This window comes from Nothoprocta perdicaria, unplaced genomic scaffold, assembly GCF_003342845.1.
Source record: "Nothoprocta perdicaria isolate Ctin4 unplaced genomic scaffold, notPer1 scaffold_6, whole genome shotgun sequence".
Lineage (NCBI taxonomy): Eukaryota > Metazoa > Chordata > Aves > Tinamiformes > Tinamidae > Nothoprocta > Nothoprocta perdicaria.
In genome coordinates this window covers 6,857,031-6,870,780 of record NW_020455865.1, presented here as the reverse complement: position 1 = coordinate 6,870,780, position 13,750 = coordinate 6,857,031, and the positions used below count along the sequence as shown (strand labels likewise).

Below are 13,750 nucleotides of genomic sequence, written 5' to 3'. Positions count from 1 at the left end.
AGCTGCAGCAAGCAGGACCCTGAGACCTGCAGCTCCAGACCAGCAAGGTCATTTTTCCAAAGGGAGAGCAAGGGACGAGCAGATGCACCACGATAACCCAGAGGCTCCCCCTCTGCTGGGAAAGGGACGGCTGGCAGAAGATCCATGGCTCGCCTACCCCTCAACACACTTCCACCAAATCTACTACGCTTCCAAATTCCAGCTGCCTAAGCAATTTTTTTGCTAATATTTCCTCTTTCCTCACAATCATTTGGCTAATAAGATGAGCGGGTTGGGTTCATTTATTTTGGATGCTGTTCTTGGGTCATTAGCAGAAAGGCTAATGATCGTATTGGCGGAAAAATCTCACTTCTCCTTCAGAGCTGGCTGCAGAGCAAGGGGAGGGGCAAAGAGAGCGGGAGTTAGGCAGAGCCTTAAAAATAAAAGATTTTTTAAAAAGTTACACGCCTCTGGAAGTGGAATTTTCCTCCRCTATTTCCCAAGACATCCATGGCTAAGATGAAGCAGGCAGACTTCAGTGCCCAAGGCTGCTTTTCAGAGCTCGCGCTCTMCCACGCAAGGGCCATCCCCAAAGACGCAGGGAGGCAGAGCTGCTCCAACAGCGGCSCATTGGGAAAAGCCTTTTCCTTGCCAATTCCAGTGCCCATTCTTCACCCCARGACACCTAGGCAGGAATCCAGGTGCCTGAAAACACAAGGCTCTAGAGTCCTTCTAGGTTGGTTTGAGGTTGCGAGAGACTGATGCACGTTGGATATCCAAGCTCCATGACTGACACATGAGCACATGGCTACTTGTACATGGCCATTGAGATGTCTGAAGAGCAACCTGCACGCTGGGTTGCTGGTGGGACGCTGAGCTGCAGGGCTCAGTTTGCAAAACAGACCACAAAACTAAGCCCCCTGCATCTCTACTGCAGGAAACCAGGGGGCATAGAAGTGAATCAGCATCCCATTGCCCTCCACAAACATGATGGCCTGGCCAAGCACAGCCCACTGCCTAGGCTCAACCCGAGTGCAACCATCTCTGCAAGGGCACAAGCAGCCCAAGAAAGCATCTCAGTCCGTGGATTCGCTYTGCCCTTCTGGATAGATGCAAAGCTGCTCCCCCCTACTCTCACCTCATCTTTCTACTGAAATAGATGCCTCCGTCACTGCATGACCTGGCAAGGGCAAGAACCTGGAGTGGGGGAACAGTTGCTGGTCTCAGCACAGGCAACCTCCTCCTCACGCGGTTTCGGGGGCAGCAGCTGTGCTTCAGCTGCTTCATCGTCCCAGCCCCACAACATCGTGACTCAGCTCCTCCRGCCAGCGCGCTGGGGATAAGCGCAGCCTTCGGAGCCCTTGGAGCTTTCCGTCGGCCATCGGTCAACTGTGCCCTTCCCCGGAGCCTCCCGGAGCGCTGCAGCAAAGTGCCCACACAGCTCTTGCCAAGCGAGCACTGCAAAGCAGCCAAGGGAGGCGGCCAAGCAGGACTGGAAGGGAGCAGAGGGGGCTGTGAGCAGCGGGGACACGAGAGCATTTGTTCTTTTGCCTTCCTGTGGTGCTGCTCCAGCCGCGGCATCAGACTCAGGCCACCCCGGGCCCAGGGTCTCCCTAGATCCTGGCTCGTGTGGTGGCAAAGCTGGACCTGGGAGAGAGACCAGCAACAAAATAGGAGTTTGAGGTTGCTCTGTGGGGGCTCTTTTACCAGAGAGAAAGAGAAAAAGAAGATTTGGGAGCTAATTTAGAGCTCGCATTTCTAAGCCTTTTCAGAGGCTGCGGCTGTTGGCAGTCGGCTTTACGGCCCCTGCCAGTCTCCGCGGCTATACAACGTCCTTTCATTGGCAAGGGCAGTGATGGGGAAAAAATAACACAGAAAAACAAGGGCCATGTGATGGAGAGCTCGGCCGAAGGCTCCCTCCCCCTCGCAGACCGGCACACCAGGGAGAAAGAGTATGAAAAAAAAGTGAAAAGGGGCCATTTCTATGCATGCACACATAACACCCATATAACACACCAAAAAAAAAAAACCCCCAAAACAATCAAACAAAAAACCCACAAGGTTATTTGTTGTCTTATTAAAGGAAATGGGGACAATCTGAGGGGATGGAGCTATGGCCCCAGGTAACAGGACACGTCTTGGGATGGCTGCTCCTCCCAGCAGGGTATGCAGAGGAGCACCCAAGTCACACACTACTCTCCATGCACCCACATGGCCCTACAGAGCCTGTAAAAGCGGTGCTTCCACCTTGAGATGAGGTGTCCCCATTACCTCATTACCACCCAGATGCTGAGGTGTCCCCATTACCTCAGCAAGTCCCCAGAGAGCATCACTGCCTGGTGTGCAGCTCCAGCTCTGCCCATAGGTCTGAGCACACTGCGGGGAAAACAGGGATTTTGCCTGAAAATCTGTCAAGCCAAGAAGGCAAGCTGGCCAGCACAGACATCCTGGGCACCCTCCCTCCTGTATGGGAGCAGAAGCCCCTCAGAGACATCTGCTCTGCTGGTGGTGGTGCTGCCCAAGGAAGGAGCTCACCAGTGCCCAGAAGGGAGGATTTTTGCCTGCAATATATTCCCTAGCCTGAGCAGCACAGAGCTGGGAGCACCAGTCTCCCAGGGAAGAACAGAGAAGCCTGATATTTTATTGTGTCTTAAAAGAGGGAGGAAAGAAAGGGGACAGACTGGGAAAGAAAAGGGACAGTCCCAGCTGCTTAACCGAGCAGCAACTGGAGCTCAGCACACAAGCCCAAGCCTTGTCCCAGGGCTAAGGTCCGATCCCCTTGCTGCACAGCCACGTTCTCCATTAAACACGATTGTTTTATCTGAGGAAGGAAGAGTAACCTCCACTCTCACCCACTGCAGCAGAACGGGTAATAGCAAAGGTATCCCAGCATGTAAAGCCAACATGACAAGACATCAGCTGTCAGCAGCGATGCCCAGAAGACCAGCAAGGCATGGTAAGATGAAGTGTGATCACTTTAAAACAGTGGCTGGCAGAGACACACAGCACATTACTTTATCATTAACGCTGTTCTTCCCATCTTTGTGCGTTGTGCTGGCAAGCTCCACTACCACATAACTCAAGAGATTCAGCTACCCTGTGCAACCTGAGAAAGCTCGAGCCAACCCTGGAAGCAGAGCGGTCTGCTCATACTTATGCAGCCCTCCCTCTGTGAGGACCAGCTAGGGTGGCAGGGCCAAGACCTCCGTACGGCAGAGCCCTGCGGAGCACAAGTGGCTCCGAGACAACGCTGGTGACCTCTGCCAGCRGCTGCCTCCCACCAGGGCATGTGCACGTAGGGACACGCACCCTTCAAGGACCACCTTCCTCAGGACATAACTCTCCTCTCGGAAGGACGCTGCCGCTCCACAGAGCCCTTGCRCTGCCTTATGGAGCCTCATCCCATCGTGTGAGCAGGTCGTCGAGTTCAAATCATTAATTTCTGTGGCAGAGAGAGTCTGACAGGCCCGGCGCTGACATGAATAATGATGGATTTCCAGGAGAGGCCAAGCAAAACCTGAAGCTTAATCATACCAAGAGTCTCTTTGGGGCATTAACACAGAACCAGCGCTTTCCATCCAATCACCCCCTTTGTAATTTCATGCTGCCATGCAACTGCAGCACACATCGCTCTCCCTCTCCAAACAGGGCTGCCCATCTGTTTATTTTTGCTTTATCACAGCCTCTCCCCCAATACATAGGCTCTCTGCTCCCACTAGAGCTGAACGATGCTCCAAAATCATTGCAATGTTTGCAAAACAGACTGTAATTTCAATTCCAATGCTGCTCTCTGCTTCCCCAACCCCTCCTTCCCCTCAGACTCTTCGCAATTGTTGCCATCACCATCTCCTCCCCTAGGTTTTCCTCCAAGGCTCATGAGTTCTTGCAATAAAGGAAAACATGCTCATGATAGCAAGAGTCAAAGCTTGCTTAAGGGGTGACTAGTGAGGAGTCTGGAACCAGATATGCCACTGCAAAGTGAAACAGACATCTGACAGAGCAAGAGCATCAGTCTGCTGTCCTGCCTGCTCCCATACACAGGCTTCTTGCCTCCATGTCCAAAGAGAGGAAATCAACGGCATTGGGGAAGAGACAGACCAGTTGGCCGAGCAAATCCCAACAGCTCCTGGTTCCTGCCTTGCTACGGCTCTCATTGAGTGGGACTCCAGCATCCTTGTGTGCTGCTCAGCTAGTTTGGACCTGGTTTTTGGTGCAGGTCAGGGTGTCTGGTCTTGGCTTTGATATGGGAAGGGGCCAAATCTCTCATTGGCAGACGAAACATGAGGYTTCTTACTAGCCTCAGCATGAGCTTCTTAATAGCAAACTAAATCCTTTGTTCCCGAGGAAGGGCAAAGGAAAAAAGGGCTAGAAAGGGAGAAGGGACAATTTTGCTGTTGGAAAAAGAACAATGCAGTGAAGAAGGTACCACAATCCCGCAAGCCAAGTGTGTCCCAGCAGAGCCAAACGCTGACCCCGCTTGTCCTGCTGCCAGTAACCACAACAAATCCAGCCTGACCTTGAGCAGGTTTGGTCCCAGCCTGGGAGGAGAGGTGCAGCCTCAGCAGCTGCCATGCCCATCAAAATGGTCCTCTTCTCAAGAATACTTATTTTCCGGGAGTTTCAGATAATTGGATTTTAAAATACACATAATTAGTTTATTTTCTTTGCTTCACACCATGAATGCAAGGCTGCTGCTTGGAGCTCATGGAGACCTTTTGAAGGCTAAAAGAGAACACGTTCTTTTTCGTCCAGGGAGGCAAGGGGAGGGAGAGAGATGGCAGGGCAGGAACAACGTCAAGTAAAAATAACTACACTTGGCCTGGTGTTAATCCCAATTAAGTCAGTGGGAATTTTGCCTAATTTCCCTCAGAAACAACATCCAGGCACACATAGTGCCAAAAAAGTTTGCAGCTATATTAGTAGCCCTCTGATGAAAAGGAGATTCACCACTAGATACGTGAGGATAATCCCCGTCCTTCAGGTTGGCAGGTATTTGAGCCTCTCCTTCATCCTGGAAAGACGCAACCACTCTGATTTACTTTTCTTTCTAGCAAGTTTCCTACTCTCATTTTCCTGGGACAGTCCAGGGCTGGGAGCAGCAGAGGTGGGGGAAACATCTCTTTCAACATCTCTTTGGTAAAAGATGGCCAGGTCCCCATTTTTCAAAACTCGCCACTTTTCCACCAGTGCAACTCTCATCTGATTTAGCCACACTTACTCAAAGGAGAACTTGGCAAGATTTTCAGCAAAATAGGTTATCTACTTAGACAGCTTTGCATCAGCTGAAACTGAAGTGTAAGTGCTTTTGAGGAGGATATGGAAAGTGTTGAAGAGGAGAAACATTTCATTCTGACACTTCTCTAAACAAAAAGCATTCTGTCTTTTCGCATTATTATGTTGCCTTATGGAACTAAGCGTAGTTTATTTATAAATGGGRRAAAAAAAAAGCCCAAAATGAAAGCAAACATCACATTTCTGGAGACAAATAAGATATTACATTTCATCCTGTCATTAAAACTTACTCAAATCTTTGGGATTTGCCAACAAAATGAGAAGTCTTTTGCAGAGCTGCTGCGTCAAGTCTTTCACAGACATCTTTTAAAGTAGTTGAAACAAAATTTATCATAGTTCGCCTTTATGCAAACTAATTCCTGATGCAGACAATATTTTAACTCAGACATAAACTTTTTTTTTTCAAACCTTGCCCAGCTGGCTAGCTCCTAACTTGCACCTCACATATTTAAAAGAGAATCACTATAGAGGCCAGGGAGTTCTGAGAATAAGACACGGGCTGTAGGAAAAGATTAGATATACTGCTTATCTGAAAGGAAATCAGTCCAGCACTCAAGCGCACACATATATTTTACAGTTGAAACAGAAAAGGCCTTAGACCAAGGTAGTGCATTACCCAACACTACTCCCTGCACAGTCAGAGCCAAAGGMTGAGTTTTCCTGCTAGAAAGCAGGAATGGGAGCAACCTGGGGCAGCTCCTGACACCAGTTTCCTTCTTAAGCAAGGACCTTTGATCTCAGGGACATGCAAACCCAGATACTCCCTCCCTTTTCATCTTCTTTCCCCAGCAAAACATTATAGGTCACATTGTCTGGAGCGGTTGATGCTCTGGTTTCCAAGGCGAGCCCGTCTCTACTCGCGATCATTACTGTAGCATCCCAGGTAGTTTTGAGACTGGCAGTTTAAAGTGATTAAATCTAGGCTGGTAGCTGCAAAGCATTTCTGTGTTTACTTCAGTGTTTCAAAGGTACCTATCAAATACTCCAGGCACTTTACACTCAAACATAACACAAAAGATTAGCACCGGGCTCTCGCACGGAATTGCTTTCTGCTAGACACCTGCAGCTAGGCGAGACCAGCTGCAGCAGGCAACGAGAATAACACATCCGTGCAGGACGAGAATGCGCCTTCCTYTTGACAGCTCTGCAAACCAGAAGCCGAGTCAGAGCTCCAACATCACAGCTTGACTTTTCCCTCTGCTTTGCCCATGCTTAGAGAAGGAACAATGAAAAAAGGTCAAGAATCAGAGATGCAAGTGATGCCCTGCCACGGTGGAGAGCTACAAATTCTTCCTCTTGTATAAAGAAGAGAAAGGAGAAGAACAGCAATGTTCCCTTACCCTCTATTCAAAACCCTCCTTCTGGATTTTTTTTCTGATCTCCTCACTATTTCAGCATCATCTTTCCAATATCCCGTGACCATACTGGCTACCCAATTAGAATACTTTGCATTTTGTTCCCCAAACATTTCCTCTTTCTCAGCACATAGAAGTTGGGAATTTTCTAAGACTGCAGACACATCCCACGCATTTGATACCATCTGCAAAAAGCAAGGCTCTCCCAAACACTTCCTATGGCTGCTTTTCTCTGGGTACTAACTCTGATTGCTCTGGGGATGAATTGAGAAAGTTAGTTTTCTCCTCAGTTTGGATGAGCTAGGAGTATTTATTCAGCTTCACTTTATCAGAGATGCAAATCAAGCACTCCAGTTACATATTTTAACACAGTTGCGGGGAGGAAGATTTTTGCTAGATACAATGTTATAAAGTATTTAATGTATTCACAGTAATTAAGGTAGAAAACATTKAGAGATTAGTGAAAAATTATTAACAGGTGCCTTTGTCACAAAAATGACACTTTAAAGACAAATCTCCCAAAAATGAATTCCCTAAATACAAGAGTATGTCATTAATTATGCTTAGTACCCTTTTTATACTATTTCTATAACAGATAAGGAAAGTGGAGAAGAGAAGGAGGGTGAAAGAAAGAGARGCTTTTTTTGCCAGCCCCGAAAAGTTAGTTAATGGAACATTATGGAAATGAAACCCGAAGCTCAAGAATGTTCCCACCACAAGAGCAAGCAGATGCTATCGACAGCGCTACAGGGAGCAGACAAGGAGATCTGCTTCTTGCTTCACTCGACCATGCTGCTGAACTAAGATTTCATCTCATCTGCTCTTCCCCTCGCACAGCCCCGCATCCACTCCTCCCCTTTGAGGGCACATCTCATTCCACCTTCTTCCCCTTTGAACCTCCACATTCCCCCATCTGGGAAAGGGCCGCCTCACGGGACAAGGAAGGAGATGATTATATCTCCTGTAAGGTTGCAGGGTATTGGAGAGGGACTGGGACAAACACACAAAATTCCTCAGCAAAGTTTGAATTAGTAGCCCTTTCCTGCACGGGCTCAACCATGTGCTTATAGTTTTATGCATCCCTGAGTTCCTTTGGCTTCAAGATGCTTCAGACAGCACAAGGAAGAGTTACAGAGTTCATTAGTGTGAAGTTCAGCTTCTAGGTGCATTGAGCTTCTCAAAATCATCAGGTTTTGCAGGCGCTCATCCCCTCTGACTGGGGCCTCAGCAAAGGTCTGGACTAAGCATCTTCAGCCAACTCCGTCCCTAGAAAAACAGCTGAAGGSAGAGCTTGGGCATGTCCACCAAGGGCCCAGGGAGGGCTACTGTAGGCAAGGCACTAATGGCTTAGATTTWTCAACCACGCTGAGCACCTGCTCTGATTTGGTGGTACTGCTGGATGCCTGGTCGCATGCAGAGGTTCAGCTAGACCACTCTTTCCCTATTTCCATAATCAGGGACAAGATTTTCACATGGGGAACACGCTGAACCCAGTTTTCCATTTTGAAACAACTCATTTGAGATCAATTTAGCTTTTTAATACCTTTCAGTAAAGGAAATCTGCTACTGCAGCAATTCTCTCCCTACCCTAATTAATTCCTAAACATATCACAAGCTGGAAGTGCATGTTTTATGAATCTAGTTGACCTCCTGGTGCAGAAATGATGACACAGATGTTGTGCCTTCTTCATTACCTCATTATTCATGTTACACCATTTTTTTTTTTCCAATTGAGCTAGCTGACAGGAGCTCCAGTGCTGCCATCAGCAAGATACACAGCAAAGAAATAAAACAAGGCTCAAGCATCATTCAATATCTGCTGGAGCACTTAGCTCTACTGGAGTAGCCAACAACGCACAGGACACACCAGGATGCAAGCTGTGACTATGTAGTCAGGTGGGAAGAAGTAAACCCATTGAGAGGCTTTTCATGGAGACGAACAGCACGTTAAAGGGTAGGAAGATGTGACAGTACCAAATGCCTGCCAAGAAGACAAGAACATTAAAGCCAAGGGATTGYACACCTTGAGGCACACAGCTGTACAGCACGTGAGAACAGGAGTGCTCAGTTGGAGACCTGTTTGCTGGAGAGGATGAGGACCACCAACTCTGTACAAGGTTATAGTCTTTTCTGCACACAAAAGTTGCACCTCTCCCAGCGCAGCTCAAATGGTCGGTTCCCCCTCTTCTCTCCCTCCTGTATGCACTCAGATAAGTTGTTTTGGTGGTTCATGATAAGCGTTTATGGAAAAGAAACCAAACCCTGCCAGCATATGCAGATACAAGGAATTTACGCTTGCAAAGCTGTATTGGGAAGACCACACGATCCTGTCCACGGCACCAGGCAGATGCTGTGTTCAGAGCAGCCACCTGAGAAATGGATAYGCGCCAAGGGGTTCTTTCAGCATGGGAAAACACGGGCGCTTGGGGAAAGGCTCAGATCACACCCGAATGATTGCACATCACTCACAGGACAAGCACGAAGCCCCAGATAACGCTTCACGCAGCCAAGCTGAAAGCCAAGATCCTAATGAGAACCAAGATCCTTGAGGAAACATGGGCAGTGTAGCATGGAGAGAGAGGAGAGTCATGATATGGTTCACAGGCTAAAAAATAAGCAAATGAATGCACTTGTCATGGCTYTTACTGAATGACGGCAGAGAAAAACCTTCCAAAAGGAAAGAGTAACTGCTTCTTAAATTCCACTTGCTTGTGTATATGATTGCAGGGCTTAAGAAGCTATAGAGCTAGCCCCAGCACTTGTGCTCGCCAGGCAGCGATGCGAAACCGCACACGCCGGGATTGATTTCAGGGGCCGCAGCGAGGTGAGTCTGACCCACAGAATCCTTCCCCAGACTCCACTTCAGAGCATGCCAGAGCAGGTGGCTAAATCAGAGTGAAGTGTTTAAGAGTACACTTTATACCCATCCTGCTAGCTGACAGAACATAGCACCGAAGGCCAATCATTAGGGAAATATCAGGATGCACAAGAACATGAAAAAAGGAAATCTGTACAAATAAGAGCTGAAAAAAGAGTCTGCTGGGAGACCTAGAATCCAGCAGCGAAGTGGCTACTGCCAACAACAGCCAGCAGAAAGTAGGCACACAAAAAACAACCTGGTGAGGTCTGCTCACCTTTTATTCCAGGCACTCAAATGCTCTCTAGCAGGAAGACAAGTAGGAGATGAAACAAGGCTTTTGTTTGCTGCCTTTCTTAAAAGTGCCTACCTKATTTCTGTTGGAGCCACATGTGAGTGAATGGATAACTCATTTACACAAACACTTGCACACACCCACTCTGATCTGCCAACACACATCCAGGGACTTTACCAGCATCTCTCACACAGGCATAGGGTGAAGAGTCCAGTCTGTAGCATTGGTAGCCACATTTTTTTTGGCTGTTACAAGAGTCCTGTGGTCCCACTTGCAGCACCCAGACAAGGAGAAGCCCCCAAGGGCCACCAGGGTGCCACCAGATGCACAGCATGTGGCTGCAGGTCACAGACCCACAATGACTCAGCTCGGAGATTGCACGTGCATCTCCTGCTGGCACTCACGTCTTCTCTCCCTTGGAGTCCTAAATAAGACCACATTTAAAATCAGCTGCTCCTAAATGCAGCCCTAAGACTGGATTTACAATAACCCAGAACAATAAAGAGACAAAGTGGTGCAAAAAAAAAAAAAAAGTGTAACTTATATTTTGTCGAATTCAGCGATTCACAAGGCTAGAATAATTAGTGGTTTAAAATGTTTTGACACAAGCAATCCCAATAATCATGATAAATCATATCAGGCATATGCCTGGCTCCTTGAAGTGACAGATGACAAACAGAGCAGTGACAAGACGCTCTATCATGCAGGGAATCATTGAGTTAATGGAAGAATTATTGCTTCTGAAATCCACTCCAGTCCTATTGTGGGGAACATTCCAATTTATCAAAGCCAAATGAACATTAATTGCTGCAGCCTGGTAAGTTTTCGAGCTGCTGTGACCTTCATTGAATTTTAATCCAAAACAGATAAGATTTACTTCCACACAAGAGGAAACAACACAATTAAACCCAAATGACAGCAAAGATTATGGGGAAAAACACAACAGGCATAATGACAAAAATATTGATTCCTTTCTAATTGACACTGTGCAAAAAAAGTAAATAAATAAAATCCCAGCATTTGCATATTTTTTTTTCTTTCCCCCTTCCCTTTCATTTGGGAGATAAATTTCARATGTTCAAGCCAAGAGGAAAGGGGTGGCAGACAGTAATGGAGACAGAATTCCCCTTAACTGCGGTAATTAATGTTATGTCTCGTTGGGGAGAGACTAGGAAAAAAACCGTCATGAGGAAAAGAACAGAAAAAGTATTATTTTCCTGTTAAAGATGCCCTTGGGCTTGCACGCGAGGGTCACGGCTGCACAGTACCTAAGGCATTTGCAGGCACAGATGATCACCCTGGGACACAAGCTCCCGCCAGCCCCTTCCTCACAACCTGGTCTTTAGGGAAGCGCCTCGCTATCCCCTGCAGCCACCGCTCCCCAAATCCTCCCCTCAGCAACCAGCTTCTGCATAAACAGATTTAGCTGTATTAAAAGGAGGGCAATGTTCCTTGCCARTTCTGTATGTCAAGAGATAACATGCAGGGGAAAACAATAATTWAAAAWAAAATAAAATAACAACCACTAAACAAAACAGCCCAAAACCAGAAAGCACATATAAAACTGATATTACAGGAAAAAAAAAGTAAAGGWGGCAGAAAAATGTAAAAAATACATTAAGCACATGAAATGCTGGTTAATTTGAGGTTGCAAGCAAGTCCCTACTGTCCTCAGCCCTGCTGGGTGCTGCTCAGAGCCTCCTCTCCTCCATTCAGCCCTATCCCGCGACCCTGTGAGGTTTGCCTCACCATGGAAGCCCAGGGCTGAAACACCTGCCCTTTCCCACAGCTCTCTAAAACATGGGCTTTATGCTCACCAGCATCTCATCCTCAGAGCGGGCTCTCCAGGGCCCCGGCTCAGCGCAGCAGATAGTTTGGCTTTAGAGGCAGAGCACGAGCTACGAGCAAGCCAAGTCATAAACATCAACACAAATCCAAAATAACGGTTCTGTGTGCGGGAGTTCAGCTTGGAGATGTCCCCTGGTCCAATAAAGCTTTGCAAGAACACTCCCTAAATGTGTAAAGTCGGGAATTAGTGAGATCCCACAGGCAAACTGTTTCTGGCTCTCTATAACTCAGCCAGAGAATGAACAGACAGGTAAAAGTAAGTGTTACAGTCACTTAAATGAGATTGAAAGAAGCATTTTCCAAGGTTTCCCCCACGCCCTATGGCGAGATCCCAAGCAGATGATGAACGAGGCAGGATGAGTGCTGCAGCAAAGGCACTACTGAGTGGTTCAAAAGGACAGGCAAGGTGCTCAGCCTGCAACCAYGTGCAGGATGCTCTAGGCTTCCCAGCTCCAAGCAGGAGGAAGAATATTGTAAACAATTCAAGTTGAATCTCAAAGCAGAAGAAGTAAAGACATTGAGGCATATGAGAGGATGGGAGGTTGAATGTTGAATGAGCGTCACAGGCTGGGGCTGGTACAGTGACAGTATGGGAGGCTGGTGGTGACCAAGCATAGCTCCATGCAGGAACAGAGCTTGGAGAGGCAGAAGAGTTCCAAGCAGTGGGCTGTGTCTGAGATGCAACTCAGCTGTGCTCTGCGAGGTACAGAAGAGTGTGGGAAAGGAGTTTGAACAAAGCCAGACACTCCAGTGGAACACCATGTGCAAAAACAAAGACTTCTCAGCTTTACTTCAGCTATACAGTGCCATGTGGTTTTTGGGAGGACAAAAACAACTATATTTCTTCTGCTAGTAACTCAAAACTTGGCACAGGTTCACTCCAAAAGTTAATGAATCTTCAAAAAAAAAAAAAAATGGGCAAGGTGTCACGTCTGTGATGCAATCCTGACCAAGGTATCCAGGGCTCTTGCACAGCTCTGCCTGCTCCCCCAGCTATTCCCAAAGACAGGAGTGCATGGGCTTAGATGTAGGCTCCCAGGTCAGGGCCTCAAATCACACAGAGATGAGTACCATGACTTTCAAAAGAAAAGTGAATTATGATATATAAGACATGTGTATAAGGAGCATTTATTCCATCYCCTAATAAAGAAAAACTGCATTTCAAGCAATCATCCCAATCACTAGGCTATGGAACCAGTATCACCCTCAGTCACAGACTACTTCTGTATCTACAAAGGAGAACAGTCCTGTAGGTGAGGTTGGCAGAGGTTTGCACACAACAGTCGAGCAAATCCCCATTCAAATCAGGAATCAAGTTTTCTACCTCTCATACTTCTGCTGTTGTCTCCATTCCTTGTTTTCTCTCTCACATCCATTTTTTCAGGCTCATTCTCTGAGTATCCCAGTTTTATCTTTCTCTCTCCAACACTCCATCACACTGATACTTTTGCAGGACCTAAAAAATGCTCCCTACCAAATCCACTATGCTAGAGTGCCCAATTTTTTTCCCTTCCTGCCATCCAGCTATCTTACTGCTTATCTTGCCCAGCAGCCTTAATGCAATGCCTCTCTGTGTTCACATGCTTTCAGTGCTCAATCTAAAGCCTCCCTGACAAGGGTCAGGGCACCTGAAAGAATAGATTTAAGCTTTCAAAGCCAAATAGCCTCTTGTTCAAATGGAAAGTTAGACTTCATACTACCACAGTCTTGGCTCCTTCTCCCCAAATGAGCAGGAGGTGCAAAAGAGAACACATATATTCTGCAAATGAAGGAGCGGATATTTTKCATCTAATTGTTGCTGCAGGTTTTCAAGGAAGTCTCCTATCCTTGATGGCTTCTTCTCTTGCTTTTTAAATCCACAATGGAACTGGATAGTAAGATCCTGCTGCTTTGAACCTAACACAGCCACCAAAGTAGAAGGTGTAGCACAGATGACATTACCTATAAAAACAGAGGATGGCCCTCACATACGGGCTCCAGCTGCAGAGGTTCCTCAGTCCCCAATCCTATAAAAGACCTTACTCGGGCAAATAAGTGACATGCCTACACACTGCTTTGTGGGTATTCACTTTTGCGCAGTGGGAGCTACGGGACAGTACAGCTGGTTTCATTTCACAAGTGGAC

The 13,750-nt window shown here is 47.1% G+C and overlaps 1 protein-coding gene across 1 annotated transcript in view; it reads right to left on the bottom strand.

Moving 5' to 3' along the window:
• Nucleotides 1–345: 345 nt before the first annotated feature.
• LOC112956099 (astrotactin-2-like) overlaps nucleotides 346–13,750 on the bottom strand; it is a gene marked incomplete at its 5' end in the record, with an annotated part of 68,406 nt that continues 55,001 nt past the window's right edge. The window contains 2 exons of the mRNA XM_026049606.1: nucleotides 346–366; nucleotides 2,287–2,355. Of these exons, the coding sequence (XP_025905391.1) occupies nucleotides 346–366; nucleotides 2,287–2,355 (90 nt within the window). The remainder of the gene's footprint in view (nucleotides 367–2,286; nucleotides 2,356–13,750) is intronic.